The sequence below is a fragment of the Loxodonta africana genome, chromosome 27 (assembly GCF_030014295.1).
Source record: "Loxodonta africana isolate mLoxAfr1 chromosome 27, mLoxAfr1.hap2, whole genome shotgun sequence".
NCBI lineage: Eukaryota > Metazoa > Chordata > Mammalia > Proboscidea > Elephantidae > Loxodonta > Loxodonta africana.
In genome coordinates this window covers 36,706,042-36,722,472 of record NC_087368.1, presented here as the reverse complement: position 1 = coordinate 36,722,472, position 16,431 = coordinate 36,706,042, and the positions used below count along the sequence as shown (strand labels likewise).

At 57.3% G+C, this 16,431-nt stretch overlaps 1 protein-coding gene across 1 annotated transcript; it reads right to left on the bottom strand.

Moving 5' to 3' along the window:
• Positions 1 to 194: 194 nt before the first annotated feature.
• Positions 195 to 14,726, bottom strand: VILL (villin like). The gene is made up of 19 exons (XM_064277488.1): positions 14,548 to 14,726; positions 14,268 to 14,368; positions 13,870 to 14,064; positions 12,260 to 12,368; positions 10,918 to 11,028; positions 10,427 to 10,626; positions 9,987 to 10,065; positions 9,792 to 9,890; positions 8,925 to 9,063; positions 8,450 to 8,550; positions 6,080 to 6,217; positions 5,850 to 6,008; positions 5,184 to 5,363; positions 4,484 to 4,629; positions 3,238 to 3,382; positions 1,440 to 1,625; positions 1,177 to 1,248; positions 716 to 976; positions 195 to 489 (listed from the first exon to the last, which is right to left on the bottom strand). The coding sequence occupies exons 1-19, from the start codon at positions 14,611 to 14,613 to the stop codon at positions 376 to 378; spliced, it is 2,601 nt and encodes an 866-aa protein (XP_064133558.1). The 5' UTR covers positions 14,614 to 14,726; the 3' UTR covers positions 195 to 375.
• Positions 14,727 to 16,431: the final 1,705 nt, after the last annotated feature.

Below are 16,431 nucleotides of genomic sequence, written 5' to 3'. Positions count from 1 at the left end.
TGTGTGTCTCAGAGCACTGGACCCCAGTGCCTCACTCCTCGCCTTCCCCATGCTTAGACTAGGGTTAAAAGATGTCTGTCCCCCTGGCCAGAAGGACCTGGAGGAAGCTGTCTGTGAAGGAGGGCACAGACCCGCCCCAACCCCTGAGGCCTCTGTCCTGGAGAGCAGACATCCTGAGTGACCCAGGCTTGAGACCACGCACACCTTGTGTGAACCACAAGTTTTTATTGACAAAGTCAGGGGAGGACCCAGGATCCTCTGAGTGGGGGCTGGAGGTTGTGAGCAGGGCCTCCCCAGGGGCTCGGGTCTGCCTTGGGGAGGTCCCAGCAGGGGTCCTGGGCATGCGTGTGGCACTGGCAGGGGAGGGGCCTGGGTTCAGAAGAAACCGTGCTGCTTTTTCTCCTGCTGCTGCTTCCACTTGGCCATCCTGTAGAATTCTTCCTTGGACTTCCCGAAGATATCTTGGAAGTCAGAGTCTGAGAGATAGAACTGGGGGGGCCGATGCAGTGGGAGGGGTGTCACCCGAGCCTGTCATCCCAGGGATCAAGGCTCTCCTACACCTGCTTGCCCACCTCCCCAGCTAGAACCTACACCTGCCCAGGCAGCCCACCCCTGCCTGAAGCCCCTCCATCAGTGGGCCATGCTGGGCTCCCCCAGCTCAATTTTAGAGGCATTAGTGACGGGGCCATGTGTGGCACAGGCTCTCAGCACCTACCTCCTTGCGGGTCGGATCCACACCCTCTGGCAGGTCCTCGGCCGCCTGGTACATCAGCTGTTCACGGGGCAGGGACCCGCTGATCACGGAGCTGGTGCTGGCGCTGGCGCTGGTGCTGGTGCTGGCGCTGGCGCTGCCCGCCTTGGGGCCCAGCTCCAGCTCGTTCTCTGCGCTGGCCTGGGAGCCCTTTAGGGCCGGAAGGGCTGTGGGCCTTGCCGTGCCATTCCCCCGTGGGTTGGACAGCCGGAAGTTGTTGACTTCCTGCCCAGAGAAGAGGCTCAGGCTGGGGAAGGTAGGGATGGCTGGCCCCCAGGGCAGCCACACAGCCCCCCTGCCCTCTTGCCCCCACCTGCAACCCTCCTACCTACCGCGGCCTGGCCCCCGCCCCTCCATTCTGGATCCTGCCCTCTGCCCAGCAGCACTGACTGCGGTGGGGATGCTCAGGAGACCTCAGTACTCACCGCTGTTACCCTGGAGATGTCAGCTACTGCTCCTAGGCTGCCCTCCACCACCTCCTCATAAGACTGGCTGTTCTGGGGGTGAGAGTCAGGGCTGGGGCAGGAGAGGGACACAAATGGGACCCAGGAGGGGGCCTAAGGACAAGGCCAGGTCTCCCCCACCCACACCGAGGGTCTCCAGGCAGGACAGTGCTTCCCCCCTCAGCCAGCCATGGGCAGGCTCCTCTGCTCAGGATTGGGGTGGGGCTGGGGGTTTCAGGCCTCACGGTCCACTTGTAGGGGTCCCAGGCAAGGAACCATCCAGTGAAGGTAGGAGGCTCAAGACCCTGCTTGACCAACACGATGGGTGTGGCTGGGCTCCTCCCTGCCGGATGGGTCTTCAGGTACTCCTGGGCCCAGCCCACTGCCTCCTTCTTCCACTTGCTCGCAGCTTCCCCGAGCCACAAGAAAATCTGGGACACAGGGAAGGCTTGGCGTTGGGGCTAGTGGACGGGCTGCCCAGAGCTGGCCACCTTCTCCCTGCCCCGTCCATCAGATCGTCTCAGAACCCCACACACATCCCCTGCCAACCAGACACAGCAGAGACCATCCCTACACCCCCATAAACTCACACTGGGTCATAGGCACACAAGCATTCATCCAGTCCACAGATATTTATGGAGCAGCTGCTGTGTGCCAGGCCCTTTTCTAGACACTGGGGATTCAGCAAGGGAAAAAAACGAGTGAAAAATCCCTGCCCTCATAGTGCTTTCATTTTACTGGGGGAGTCAGAAAGATAAGCAAATAAGTAGAATACGTAGTGTATCAGACAGAGCAAAATAAGGCAGGAAAGACGAAAAGGAGTGTGGTGGTGGGTGGGACACTGCAATCCTAAATTAGGGTCAAGGAGAGCCTTACTAAGAAGGTGACGTGTGAGGGAAGATCTGGAGGGGAGCTGGCAAGTGCTGTGTCTGTCTGAGGGGAAAGGGTTACAGAAGAAACAGCCAGTGCAAAGCCTCTGTGGTGGGCACGTGCCCGGGATGTTCAGGGGACACGAGGAGGCCACCATGGCTGGAGAAACAGCTGGTGCAAAGGCCCTGCGGTGGGCATGTGCCCGGCACCTTCAGGGGACACGGGGAGGCCACTGCGGCTGAAGACACACCCAGTGCAAAGGCCCTGTGGTGGGAGCGTGCCTGGGATGTTGAGGGGACATGAGGAGGCCACCTTGGCTGGAGCAGGGCAAGCGAGGGGGGGTGGGGGGCCAGGTCACACAGGGCCTTGTCGGTTGTAGTAACAACGCTGGCTTTTCCTCTGAGATGGCGTGCCTACAGCCTCATCACTACTTTCACGGAGAGTCACTGGCAGCCCCACACATGCACAATGACACACACACATTATCATTGCCACAAGGCCAGGCAGCAAGTCACAGAGTCACACACAGCTACACACTCACACATAGTTATACATGAACACAACCACACACAGCTACACAGGCACACATACCCAGTTAGTTACACATAGCCTGAAAAACCATTGTGTACAGCCACACTGAAACATAATCACATTGTCACACAAATACAGTGGCTCAAAACCACTCACACCCACAGCTAGCCAGTCAGCCAGTCACATAGTCATACACACACTGTCTCACAACACCGCCAGTCCCAGCCAGTTACGTGACCACAGTCAGAGGTATCATCGGCCCTGCACACACAGCCATATACACAAAGGCATGTGTAGTCAGTGACCCCACCCGCACACAGACACGGCCGGTTGTTCATCATACAGTCACTCACTGGGTACTGATCTGTGTCACCTAGAGCCACACACACCATATAAGACACACAGAGCTGCACACAGCTATAAAAACGGTCACAAATCACAAGTCCCAAGCACGTGGTCATGGTCTCCTGCCGTCTCACATACGTCGACGCACAGTGACAGACTCACCTGTGGCCTCACACCCACGGTCACACGACTAAAGTCATGTGGCTAGACACACAGTCATACCTACCACACCCAGGGACCCCGGCACACGAACACGACCCCCGCTCAGCCCCCAGCCAGGCAGAGGTGGCTGCTTACCTCCTCCCAGGTGTCCAACAACATGATGTCATACTTGTCCAGGTCATCCTGGCTGAAGAACACCATCTCTGTGAGGACCAGGGAGCCCGACTGGCTGGAGCACTCAAACAGTCGTGGCTGGACTCTGCAGGTCTCCTCAGGAAGCCTGGCCAGTGCGGGCAGCAAGGCCATGAGGCTGCAGAGAGTGTCTGTGCCTCGCGCCAGGCTGGCCTGGACCAGATGCCCCCACCCCAGGAGCTAGGAAGCAGCTTCTGGGGAGAGGAGGTGTGAGCCCCCTCCTAGCCCCGCCCACCCTGCAATGGACTCCAGGTGCACCCCGCCCCTCCCTAGGCCTTGGAGTCTCCTTTCTGGCAAAGCGGAAAGCAGGTTAGGTGATCTACCTAGGCCCAGCCAGCTCTGCCACAAGCTGCCCCGGGAACTTCCCCAGGAGTGGACATTAGGGAAGAGGACAGCCAGCTTAGTGGGGAGGGTCTGAGCTGGAGCCCCGCCCTCCCTGGGATGGGAGGAGCCCCCACCTGTGCAAGAAGCCTCAGGTGCAGGGGGAGCAGGGAAGGGGGACAGTGGCACTATGCTTAGGAGACTGGGCGGGTGCTGCGCTTAAAAGCACTCTGGCCTTGCTCCCTCCTCCTTTAAGACTTCCCCCTTCCGCACTTCCTACACACACCCTTTCCACTTACACACCACACACACATACACACCTGCACGTGTTCTCGCACACCACACACACGCTGTATACCCACATACCATACTACCCCATATAAACGCACACTTGGCACCACAACCCCAGGCACTGTGTGGTTGGGAACAGCCAGATACCCCCTTGAGTTCCAGGATGGGTACAATGCAGGAAGCAGATCTGGCCTGCAGAAGGCGCCAGTGCCCCCACACCCCCTGCCATCTTCCTGATCCAAGTCACTGAGGGCTGGTTAAGAGTTACGGCTGCTAACCAAAAGGTCGGCAGTTCAAATCCACCAGATGCTACTTGGAAACCATATGAGACAGTTCTACTCTGTTCTATAGAGTCGCCATGAATCGGCAGTGACTTGATGGCAACGGGTTTAGGGAGTGAGGGTGGATTGTGCTTCTAGGAGCCCAGAAGGGGCTGATGGGGGTGGGGAGCCAGGAGCCCTAGGTTCTAGTCTTGCCTGTCCAGCTGTCTAAGTGACCCCTAATAAGTCACCCACCCACCCTGAGCCTCAGTTTCCTCCTCAGCATAAGGGGAATGCCCCCTCCTCCCAACCCTTACCTCTTACTGCTGGGGTAGGGAGCCGGGCCCCCCAGGGCCACCCAGAAGTGGGAAGGCTCCTGACCCTCTAGCACAATTTCCTTGTTCTTCCTGGAGATGACAGTGGCCACCACCCGTGCCATCTCTCGCTGGTCACCATTGCAGCCCTGGCAAGCAAAGAGCTCAATGAGGCCCTGCGGGGGGAGGGGCTTCACCTCCAGCCCCATCCTCCACCAACTGGGGCCTGAGTCACAGTAGACCCATGCTGATGGAGGGTTGCACATGAGCAATGGGTCTCCCTTCCTTCCCCACTAGGCCTCGGTCTCCTCATCTGAGCAATCTGAGATCCAGAGCACAGAATGAAGGACCCCAGGAGGGCTGGGGTGGGTCATTCATGGTTTAGGCTGAAGACCAGAGAAAAGTCTAGCAAACTGGACTAGGCCCCCCCTCATTCCCCCAGGAGATGAGAGAAGGAACATGCCTCCCGTTCAAGGCTGGAAGGAGGTAGGGGGAGAGGCTACCTGGGCCTGGCCTAGCTCTGACCCATGGACCCCCGGGCCCACCTGTCACTTTGTAACTTCCCCCAGGTTCCAGAGGGGACCCTGGCCCCTGCCCCAGCCCCACCGTCCATGTCTGTCTGTATCCCCCATGGAGCGGACCATCCCTGCCTGACACCGCTGCCCACCCCCCGGCATGAGTTACATGATGAGTACTGGGCTACCTTTCCAAACCAGAGGTAGCAGACGTCGGCTGTGACCAGCAGGAAGACATCACTGGAGTTGAGGGATGAGGCACGGGCTGGCACCTCCATGGTCTTAGCGTTGTGGTTGTCCGTCCCTCGCACGTGGAAGAGCCGGGTGGGTGATACTGGCTGCCCCTTTCCATTGCACCCAGGGACCCCCTACAAGAGGGCTGGGCCTCAGGCTGAGGCAAGGGGGTTGCCTCCCTGGCCCAGTGTGGGGCAAACTGCCTTGGGGCTCAGGGGACCCTGGTTTAACCCACCACTGTCTTCCAGACCCTCTCTGTCAGTCTAGTGCCCTTTGTAAATAGACCTCTCATTCCATCGCTGAGGGGTCAAGGCTGGCTCTCCAGGCCTCAAATGGGGAAAGTGGGGACTGGCTTTGTCTGTGTGTGACCCCAGGCCCTGGCTCCCTTTCAACTCCATGTCCTCGCCTTCGTCCCCACTTTGTGCCTGGCTCAGGGGCTGGGGGAAGAAACACAGGCAGGGTCACCCTCAGTGCTCCTGGGCCTCAGACAAACACCAGGAGACCAGGGGTGGTCAGCTGGGCCTGTGGTCTCAAGAGAAGGGGCTTAGGATGTGTGTAAAGTCTACCAGCACACGGAGGAGGTGGCAAGGTTGCCGCGACTGTGGCAAGGTGGGTCATACCTGGAAGACCACCAGCTGGCCCTGGAAGATGGCGAGGAAGTGGGGAGGCTCACTGCCCATGCTCACGTGTGCCTGCACCAGGGCTCCATGGTACATGAGGTCCAGCTCCTCGGCATTGTAGCTCAGGGCCGTGATTTTGTCCGGGGTGGCCTGGTGGCCCTGTAACAACCCACCCTCAGCTCCTTAGCTCTTAGGCTTTATGTGCCCACCACCCTGTGAGGCCACCGCACCTGCCACAGGTACAGGATGTACTGGACACGGCCCAGCTTCTGATAGGTGTAGAGGACAAGGTAGCAGTTGCCTGAGTACAAATGTCCGTGATGCTTCGGGTCCACGAGCTGCCTGCATAAGTCCTGGATGCACCACACCTGGAGGGTAGCAGACCCATGGGCATGGGCAGTTCCTTTAGCTGGACCAGCCCACCCACCTGTGCCCAGCCAGGAAGTTCTAGTGCTCTGAGGCATTCCTCGTGAGTGCACAGTCCACCCTCACTCCCCACACTCGTTGCCATCCAGTCGATGCAGACTCATAGTGGCCCTATAGGACAGAGTAGAGCTGTCCCATATGGTTTCCAAGTAACAGGCTCCCGCCCAGCTCTGGGCCACCCTTGCTTCGTGTTGCTTTTACAAGGACCTGCAGACGACCCTCTTTCTCTTGGGCCCTTGGCACCCGCCTGCTCTCAGCCAGGACTCTAAGCTTGGGTTTGGTGCCTGGGACAAACTAGTGGTGAGGACTCCAGAGGCTGTGGAGGTGGGCCGGGCCCCTGCCACACACCCACGGACAGCTCCAGCCGCACCAGTTACAGGCAGACAGGTCTCCACACAGCTGCTTGCTGCTCAGGCCAGGGCAGCAGAAGCTAGGCAGGAAGTGAGGCCTCAAGGCTCTGGGAAAAATTCTCTTTTTTTCAAACGCCACTTAAAAAAAACAAAGCCTCTTCAAAGGCTGAAAAGAAAACACATCCTCACACTTGGCAGTGTGATCTGTTGTTCCTGTGGGTGGCAGAGTGTGATCTGAAGCCAGCAGACCGGGTCAGATCCCAGCTCTGCCCCACGCTGGCAGCGAGGCCTTTCTGAGTGACAGTTTTTCCGCCTGAAAAATGGGACAACCCTCCCCCACAACTGTGCCTCGACATGGCAGAAACAATGAAGGGGCTCACACAGAGCCTGGCCACTGCCTCTGGGAAGGTATCCCCCAGACCAGAACATCCAGGATCCCGCCTTTTGCAGAAGGGGCAGGCCCCGGCCACATGCCACCCAGACTCCTGGCTGGGGCCGTCTCTGCCTGCACTTCACCTGCTGCTGGGGCACCTGGGGGCGGGAGCTCTCTCTCCTTCCTCTCCTGCCTCTCCACTTTCCTACATCTCCTGCTCTATCGGCCTGTCTGCCTCTCGCCTCTCTCCCTGTATCTCCCACCTCTGCCTGACCCACAATCTCTCTGCTCCTCCAGTCATCCTGTTTTCTCTGTCTCCTCCCTCTTCTCTCTAGTTTCACAGTTTTCTCTGCCTCTCCTGCCCCCGCCCTGTCTTCTCCTCTCTCTGCCTCCTCACCCCATCTCCTTCCCTCCTCTCCCTACTCACCGTCTCTGTCTGTCCATGTTAGGGCAGATGAGAAGGAAACCTCAGAGAAAGTGTTCCCTCCGATCCCTTCCTACCTCAAGAACCAGGACCCCTCACATCAGCCCAGCCATCCTGTCCCATAATCTCACAGCATCCTATCCCCACACCAGCCTTGGGGCCACATGGGACCACAGCTTCTGCCCCCATCTCATAGAGGAAAAAATCTGAGGTCCAAAGGACCCAAGGGTCCTCCCTACTCAGTGGTCAGCCCACAAGTCAAGATGCAACCCTGCCTGGTACACAGCCTAGAAGTAGCCTCCAACCTCTGGGGCTCCCAGGACACTGAGCCGAGACCACCAGAGAGCGGTTGACAGTGTGTGGCTGTGTGTTGGTGGTCGGCTGTGCAGGGCTGTGACTGCGGGGCTGTGTTGGTGCGTCCCTGTGGGTTGGTGGTTGTGTGTGACTTTGATCGAGTGTGATGTAGGTCGTGCAGTTACATGCTTACAGTTGTGTACTTGGCTGTGACCGCAATTACAAGGTGTGAGTATGCCTGTTATCATCACATGTATGATTGTGTCACACATACGATACCAAACAAACAATTGCATTGCTGTCAAGTGGATTCTGACTCATAGCGACCCTGTAGGACAGACTTCATACGGAGTCCAGGGAGCGGCTGGTGGATTCGAACCACTGACCTTTTTGGTTAGCAGCCTGAAGTCTTAACCACCGCACCACCAGGGCTCCGTACATATGACAATAAGCAAATCAAGTGTCTGAGCGTGGCTGTGTGTGCCGTTTGCTCTGAGTATCGTGCCTGTGAGTGTTATGTCAGCGGGTGGCCGTGGCTGTGTGAGCAGGCGTGACTGTGTGTATATGCCGGCGGTCGGGAGAGTGTGTGTATGTGCACACGTGTCCCTAATTGTGTGTGGGTGTGCAGCCGGGTGTACCTGGGTCACCCGAGATAGCAGCCATGCCGTTCACCTGTAGGGGAAGCCAGCCCTGCGTGCTCATCTTCCCCCCGACGGAGCCAGCGCCCTCTCACCTCCACCTTCCCGGTGCCATCGTCCAGCATCCTGAGCTGGGCCGCGAGCTCGGGCCGGCTGTGCAGCTTGCCCACGTCCAGCGTTCCTTGCATCGGCTTACCTGGGGACGGGGCTTCAGTGGCGCCTCTGACCTGTCCCCGCCCCCCATCCTCGCCCCGCCGACTCTGTCGGCCCGCCGCGCCCCTCACCTCGCCCCACCCCTCACCTCGGCAGTGGAGGTTCCGGGCCCGCCCCTCCCCGTCGCCCCGCCCCTCTGGCCGGCCCCTCCCCTCCCCGTCGCCCCGCCCCTCCGGCCAGCCCCGCCCCTCCCGTCGCCCCGCCGGCCCCGCCCCTCCCTGTCGCCCCGCCCCTCAGGCCGGCCCCGCCCCTCCGGCCGGCCCGCCGCTCCCCGTCGCCCCGCCCCTCCCATCACCACGCCCTTCATCGCCCCGCCCCTCCCCGTCGCCCCGCCCCCGGCCCCGCCCGCCCGCTCACCTGTCTCTCCACGTGCCCTGTTCTGGTCCCGCTCCTTAGGCCACGCGCGGAAGAGCTGCTTGAAGGCGGCCGACTCGGCGCCACCGTTGAGCACCTCCACGTTGGTGTAGACCGGGTAGCCCTTGGCCTGGATGAAGCCCTGGGGCGGGGGCTCCGTCAGGCCTTAGGGGCCCGGGGCCGCTGCTCCGCTCCACCCCAGACCTCCCGCCCAGGCTGCAGGGCCAGCGGCCCCGAGCGGTTAATCAGAGCCCTGAGCAGGTTCGGAGCGGTGAACTCCCGCGCTCAGGACCCACCGAACAGCTGACTCTCAGTACAGGCTTCTCGGAGGCCCCGGAGGAGGGGCGGGTCCCCTTAGTGCGGCCTGGGGAAGGGCCGGCCCCAGGCCCGGACTCGCCCTCAGACTCCGGGCAGCGCCCTGTCAACCCGCTTAGGGAGGAGGGGGCGCTCAGTGTAGACTGTACCCTCCTCAGACCCGCGGGCAGGGCCACGTCCCACATTAACACACGGTTTCTGGGGTGCGGTTCGGTCTGTCGCCCAGTTACGGCTCCCAGGGTGGGCGCATCCCCCCTGTTCCTCAGAGAGGACCCCTGTCTTCCCCAGTCTCCTGGGCGGAGCTGTTGGCTCCCTCCTACAGGGCAGTGCTGTCTCCTCAGCCCCCGGGGCAGGGTCTTGTTCTGGTCATCAGACAGGGCCCCCAGGGCAGGGTGTATCCACCTTCACAGCCAGAACAAGACCTGACCGCCTTCAGCCCCCAGGACACGGATGTCTCCCAGTGCAGACACCAGGGCAGACACCCACTACCAGAATCTAGGACAGGGCTGCCCCTCCCCCCCGCCACACTCAGAGTCCAGGGCCCCAAGGCCTCACCACTGCCCGGCTGAAGGCAGCCCTTTTCTCCTGGAGGCTGCACCTGCGTCCCTGCCACACATAGATCTTGAAGCCCCCCTGGTCCAAGATGTAGCAGTTCTGGGAGCAAGCACGGGGCTGCTCAACAGTGGTCCAGATTGGGGAGGAGTTGTGGGGTGGGGGTGGCTGGGGTAGCTGGAGCCCAGCCTGCCTCACCTCCTCCTGCAGTAGGTCGTGGGTCAGTGGGCAGGTTGCCAACTCCTGGACCACCAGGTCCTCGCCCTTCTTGTAGACACTGGGAACAAGCATCCAGGTGTGGACAGCCCAGCCCCTCCCTGGCCAAGCTCCACCACTTCCCCTCCAGCCCCCTAGAGGCAGAGGGAATGGAGGCTGGGGTCCTGAGTGTTTTGACTTCACTGCAGTCTTGCTATGGAGCCTTAGACAGTTCCCTCTCTGGGCCTCAGTCTCCCTGTTTGTACAAGGGATCTCTCAGCATGGTAGCCACACATCAAGCAAAGGTGTAGGTGGGCCCAAGGTCCCACATGGCCTGTTCCAGAAACCCAAGAGTGTTTTCTGGAGGGCTTTCTAGAGACATTGTTAGTGCAGTCACGATGGACATTCCCCAACCACCCCACCCTCCCCCGAGGTCTGCTCACTGGTAGAGGCGGACAGTGGTCTTCTGCAGCTGGTTAATACTCCTGTCAGGCATGGCGGTGTGCAGGCTGCCAGCTCTGCAGCCCAGCACGGCCTTCATGATCTGCATGAGGTCGGGAGCCTCAGCCTCGTCATCCACCACACCAATCTGTGCACGGCCACCACGCTCCTTGTCCTTTAAGCTGTATGTCAGGGCCAGCCCCTGGGAGAGGGCACCTGGCAGTCAGGGCTTCCCCAGCACGCCCCATCACCCCTCAGATGGTCCAGCCCAGATCTACCCCCAAGGCGGGGGTCAGGGGTGAAGAGATGCCCCTTCATCCTGGCATCCAGGGCACCACCAGTGTGGGATTTGGACTCAGCTGGCATCCGATAGGTGCTTCTCAGGTTGTAGAGGTGAACCAAGCCCACCCCTCAGGGTGGCTGGAGGATGCACACCTGGAGGACCACCCCGTTCCCCAAGCCCTGCACCCTCTAATTCCTGGCAGACACTGACCCGTGCCTTCTCAGAGATGCTGGACTCGGGCCCGTTCCACTGGATCATGACCTTGCCTAGGTCTAGCAGGAAGATGTCATCTTTTCTGAAGCTGTTCCAGGAGAGCTCCACCTGCCAGAGCCAGGAGGGCAAGGAAGGAGACAGGTGTCATACCCCTAGACCCAGCTCCAGGGGTGTCTCAGCCTGCCCCTGCCTGCATGACCGTAGCAGGGGTGAGTCACTGTGTGTGCCTGGAGCTGTGTGCAACCAGGTGTACATGTGACCAGGACAGCACCTGTCAGGGGGTGCAGGCATGCATCTGTGTAACCATGTCTGACCATGAGGGTCACTCCGTGGCTGTGACAGTGCCTCTCTAGGCATGTGTGGCTGTGGGTGGTGCTGCATGTCACAGGGCACGCATGGCTGGGCGTGACCCTTCTATGTATGCTGTAGCTGTACATGTGTGTACAGTGGGTGCAAGCATATCACACATGCATATACGTGGGGGTGTGTAAAATGTGACTTACGTGTGTGCACTCATGGCAGACAGTGTGTATGTGTGCGTGTGATAGCGTGTACCTATGAATAGGGATAGTTGCCATTCACGCTGAGACATGCGTGAGTGTAAAAGGGGGTGCTCTAAATAATTATGCCAGGGTAACAGCTGAAACCTGGGGCTGCATGGCTTCCCTGCAGGACCAGGGATATATGGTCACCGGATCTGCAGGTAACAGCACGTGGGTGGCCATGCATAGTCACGTATGTGCGTGTGTCCGTCTGTAGGTGCACAACTCAAGGGTTACCTTTCACATGGTAGACACTGTACACCTGAATGTTCATGACACCAAATTCCTGCCTTGTTCTAGCAAAATGAGCATTTGGTGATCTTTTCCTGACAACTAGAAATAAGGGGCACCTTTCTAATTTGCACAAAGGTGCTGCATGGACTGGAGGGGCCCTAAGAGAAACAATGAGAAGACCGTGTGTACTGACAGGTGGTGAAGAATCTGCATGAGAGAGTGTCGGCTGTGCACCCTGCCCCAAATCATGTTACCCCATCTTTGTGCTGCTTACAAGGACCATATGGGCCGCCATTTAGCCCGCCTCGCCTCCCCAGTTATTCATATGCCCACAAGATAGCTGAGGAAACCAGAGGGTCAGGTGAACAGTGGCAGAGGTGGGGCTAGAAGCCTGGCTCTGCCTTCTCTCTCCTCACTCAAGACAGGCATTTGGGAATGCTGAGCACCCACTGCCCTGTGACCCACTCCCCACTGCCAACCTCCACACTTCCCTACACTCTCCATCCACTCCGTCCACAGAGTCCCGAGTTCCAGGGTCAGGTGGCGTCCTTGGTGGCCCTCACCTCTGTGGCAGACACGTGTTTCCTCCCTCTGATATGCAGCAGCCTCCGGATGCTGTAAACGTCGGTCTCCACATGCTTGAGGCCAGAGGCAAGGCCTCCCTTCCTGTAGCTGCAGAAGGAACGGGGTCCCATGTGGAAGTGCACACTGCCATGTGCAGGAATGGGGGCAGGTGTGGGCACATGCATGTACACGTGTGGGGGGAAGTGTGCACCTGTTTAATTGACATGCGTGAGCAGATGTGCACACCTGTGCGCACATGTCCGTGGCTACACACACGGGGGCATAAATGTGCAGTGGTTTATCCATTGGTGCATGCGTGTGGGGTGTGCTGTGTATGTTTATCCATGTGAGTGTAGAGGTGAGTGCCTGGAATGCGGGCAACAGCATATTTGTGTGTAGGTGGACACGTCTATTCATGTGTGTGTGCAGGTGTGCCCATCTGTTGGTGGACACACATGGGGGCACCATGTTTCTGCATGTGTGTACACATGTGTATACATGTTTATGTATATGCTATACACACATATTAGGTCGACTGTATGAAACCGAAATGGCAGAATATTGGCAATTTCCCCGTAGTCCAGCCTACACATACTGCAATTATTAATTTAAAAAATATTTGAATCAATTTACAGCAAAAGACATATTTTTACTGGGCAGGATAACATAAAAACAAAATCAAGACCATACTGGTGTCCAATCGTAGGTATATACCCAAGAGAAATAAAACACGTGGGTCCACGCAAAAACTTGTACATACGTGTTTATAGCAGCCTTATTCATAAGAGCTAAAAAGTAGAAGCAACTCAAATGTCCATTAACTGATAAATAAAGTGTGGTATACCCACATAACAACAAGATAAATAAAGTGTGGTATACCCAGGTAACAACAAGATAAATACAGTGTGGTATACCCACGTAACAACGAGAAACCAAACCCGCTGCCAGCAAGTCAATTCCGACTCAAAGTGGCCCTCTAGGACAGAGTAGAACTGCCCCATAGGGTTTCCAAGGCTGTAAAGCAGACTGCCACCTCTTTCTCCCCCGGAGCGGCTAGTGAGTTTGAACCGTCGACCTTTTGGTTAGCAGCCAAGTACTTTAACCTCTGCACCACCATTCAGCAATAAAAAAGAACGAAGTACTTATACATGGCACCACTTAGATGAACCTTGAAAACGGGCTCAGTGAAGACGCCATACGTAAAAGACCACATATTGCAGGACTCCATTTATATCAAATGAGCAGAACAGGCAGGTCTATACAGACAGAAAGCGGGTTGGTGGTTGCCTAGGGCTGGGGGAAGAGGGGCGATGGAGGGAAACCGGGACTGAGTGCTCAATAGTAGGGGTTTCTTTTTGGGGTGAAGAAAATGTTCCCAAATCGATTGTGGTGATGGCTGCCCAAGTCTGCGAAGAAACTAAAAACCATGGAACTTTGCACTTTAAATGGGTGAATTGTATGGTACGTGAATTGTATCTTGATAAAGGTGTTACAAAAAAGAAAAACCACTGCACGCACATTAGCAGATTGGGGAGACGGTCACCCCAAAGCTGCTCCAGCTCAAGCCCTCACACCACTGCCCAGCCCCTCACCCCCTTCCCTGGCTCACATGACTCCTGGGCGGAAGTAGCTGAGGAAACAGTGGGACTCGTGGCCCTGGGCCTCCCGGTGCTGCACCGTCCTGTCACCCAGAGCTTCCTGCAGATGCTGTACCAGGGTAGCCGCCGCGTCCTGCGCCTCTGCACTCGCCGCCAAACCAACCCAGTAGTGCAGGTCGTTGGATGCCCCCTGTGTGGCCTCCGGCCTCTTGAGGGGGGCGAGGTGTGGGTTTGTGTAGGGGAGGCAGCTATTCCAGCAACCCAGGAGATCATAAAGGGGAAGGGAAGGGTGAAGGACTGCCCCCCAAGGCAGTAGCCCCCTTGGGAAATGTGATTTTGGGTCTCTCAGTCTGCTCCTTGCCAGAGTGGAACTTAGGTTTGGGCTGTCAGACTCCCAGGCCCATGTCACCCGCTCAGACTCCCCAAATAACTCACGTGGAGGACGATGTAACAGTGTGCCTCGAAGAAGTTACCATAAGCCCTCTCAGGTACTGCCACCATCTTCAGGTTCTAAGAGAGGAGGGTCCACAGTGACAACTCGGGAGGGCCCCCCCCAAGACACCAGCTGGGGTGGGTGGGGAGAGAGGGCTCTCATCTTGGAGACCCCACACTCTGTGCCACCATCTCTGTGGTGTAGTCAGACCCCACACTCTGTGACATCATCTCTGCAGTGTAGTCAGACCCCTCACCTCAACGATCCATATCTGGAGGACCCTATGGCACTCGATGGCTGGGACGCCCTTGCCGATGTCCATCCTAGGTCAGGCGGGAGGAGGGAGGAAGCAGGAAACAAGAGCCAGAGTTCTCAGGCTGGAGACCATCTGTGCTCAGGCTCCAAGCAAGAATTCTCCCCACCTACAGCTCTCTAAAGCACTTTTGTCACAGAGCGTGACTTCCATTCGGAGGGCTCTGCAAACACACACACGTCAGCAAACCAGGACGGGCCTTGTAGGCTGGCCTGCAGAGGCTCTGCAAACAGAGATTTGTTTTTTGTGTGTGGTTGGGCTGAGCTCTGTGGGCAGGGCAGGCACTGCACACAGGGACAACCTCTGCGTGCAGACAGTCACGGGATCCACAGTCAGGGACGGTCTCCAGAGCCAGAAAACCTCCCTACAGACAGGCCACACTGGGGGACACCAACCCTAGTGATCCAGCTGAGTAGAGCTGCCCTATACTGTTTCCAGACTGCACGTCTTTACAGAATCCACTGCCATATCTTTTTCCCATGGAGCAGCTGGTGGGTTTGAACCGCTGACCTTTTGGTTAGCAGCTGAGCACTTAACCACTGTGCCACCAGGGCTCCTGGCAAACAGGGACAGGCTCTTGAAATAGGAATCCGGTAAGCAAAGACAGGCTGTGCACACAAGCACAGAACTGCAAATTGACCTGGGTCTTCCAGACAGAGTTAGGAACAGGCTATATGGACAGAAACAGGCTCTGCAAATAGGGATAGGGTCTGTCAACAGGCACAGGCTCTAAAAACAGGGACAGGCTCTTGAAATAGCACTGAATCTTGTGAGTAAAGATAGGCTGTGCACACAAGGACAGAACTCCAAACTGACCCTGGTCTTCCAGAGTTAGGAACAGGCTATGCAAATAGAAAAAGGGTTTGCAAACAGGCTTAGGCTCTGTCAACATGCACAGGCTCTGCAAACAGAGACAGCTTCTTCAGACTGAAAATGGGAAGGAGAATGGAGAAAGTCTACATGGAGAGCATGCACTGTAAAGACTAAGGCGGGCTCTGCAAACAAGGACAGACTCAAGACAGGGAAGGCTGAGACAGCTAAAAGCTTTACCAATGAGGGCAAATTCTGCGAAAAGGAGGGACTCCAAAGATGGGCATATGTGCTCCAGGGGACACAAGGTCTTCTGACAGAGATGAGTTCTGTAGACAGGGACAAGCTATGTGCACAAGGAGAGCCTGTGCAAAGAGACACACACTCTACCCAAGGAAATTTAGACAGGATGGAAAAACAAGCAAAGGTTCTGAACGCTGACAAAAGCTCTACAAACAGTCACAGGTTCTATAGGCATGGAGGAGCTGTGCAGATTGGGAACGGCTCTGCAAATGTGGATGGAGGGCAGACCTTTAAGAAAGGGACCGTCTGCACAAGGGGTAGGCTCTGCAGATACGGACAGGTATGTAGACAGACAAGGATCTGCAAACAAGGACAGCATCTTCAGGCAGAGAGATGCTTCCTAGACAGAGGCAGGGTGTTGAAACAGGCAAAGGCTTTCTACACATGATCAGGCTCTGCAAACAGACTCGAATCCTGAGCTTAGGGGCATGGGAGCAGACTGGGCAAACAAGCATGAGCTCTGCAAAGAGATTCAAGTCTGAAAACAGATACAGGCTCTGTATACAAAGGCTGTACAGACAAATGCTTTGCAGATAGGGAAGTTTTACAAGTACACACAGGCTCTGCAGATAGACAGGCTCTGTAACAGTGACACCTTCTCCAGAGAGGGACAGGATCTGCCGGCAGGGAAACCAGCTGAGTGCTCAAGCATGAGATTTGCACAAGACCTCGAAACCCGGCTGAGCTCTGCAGACAGTCCCAGGTTCTAAAAAC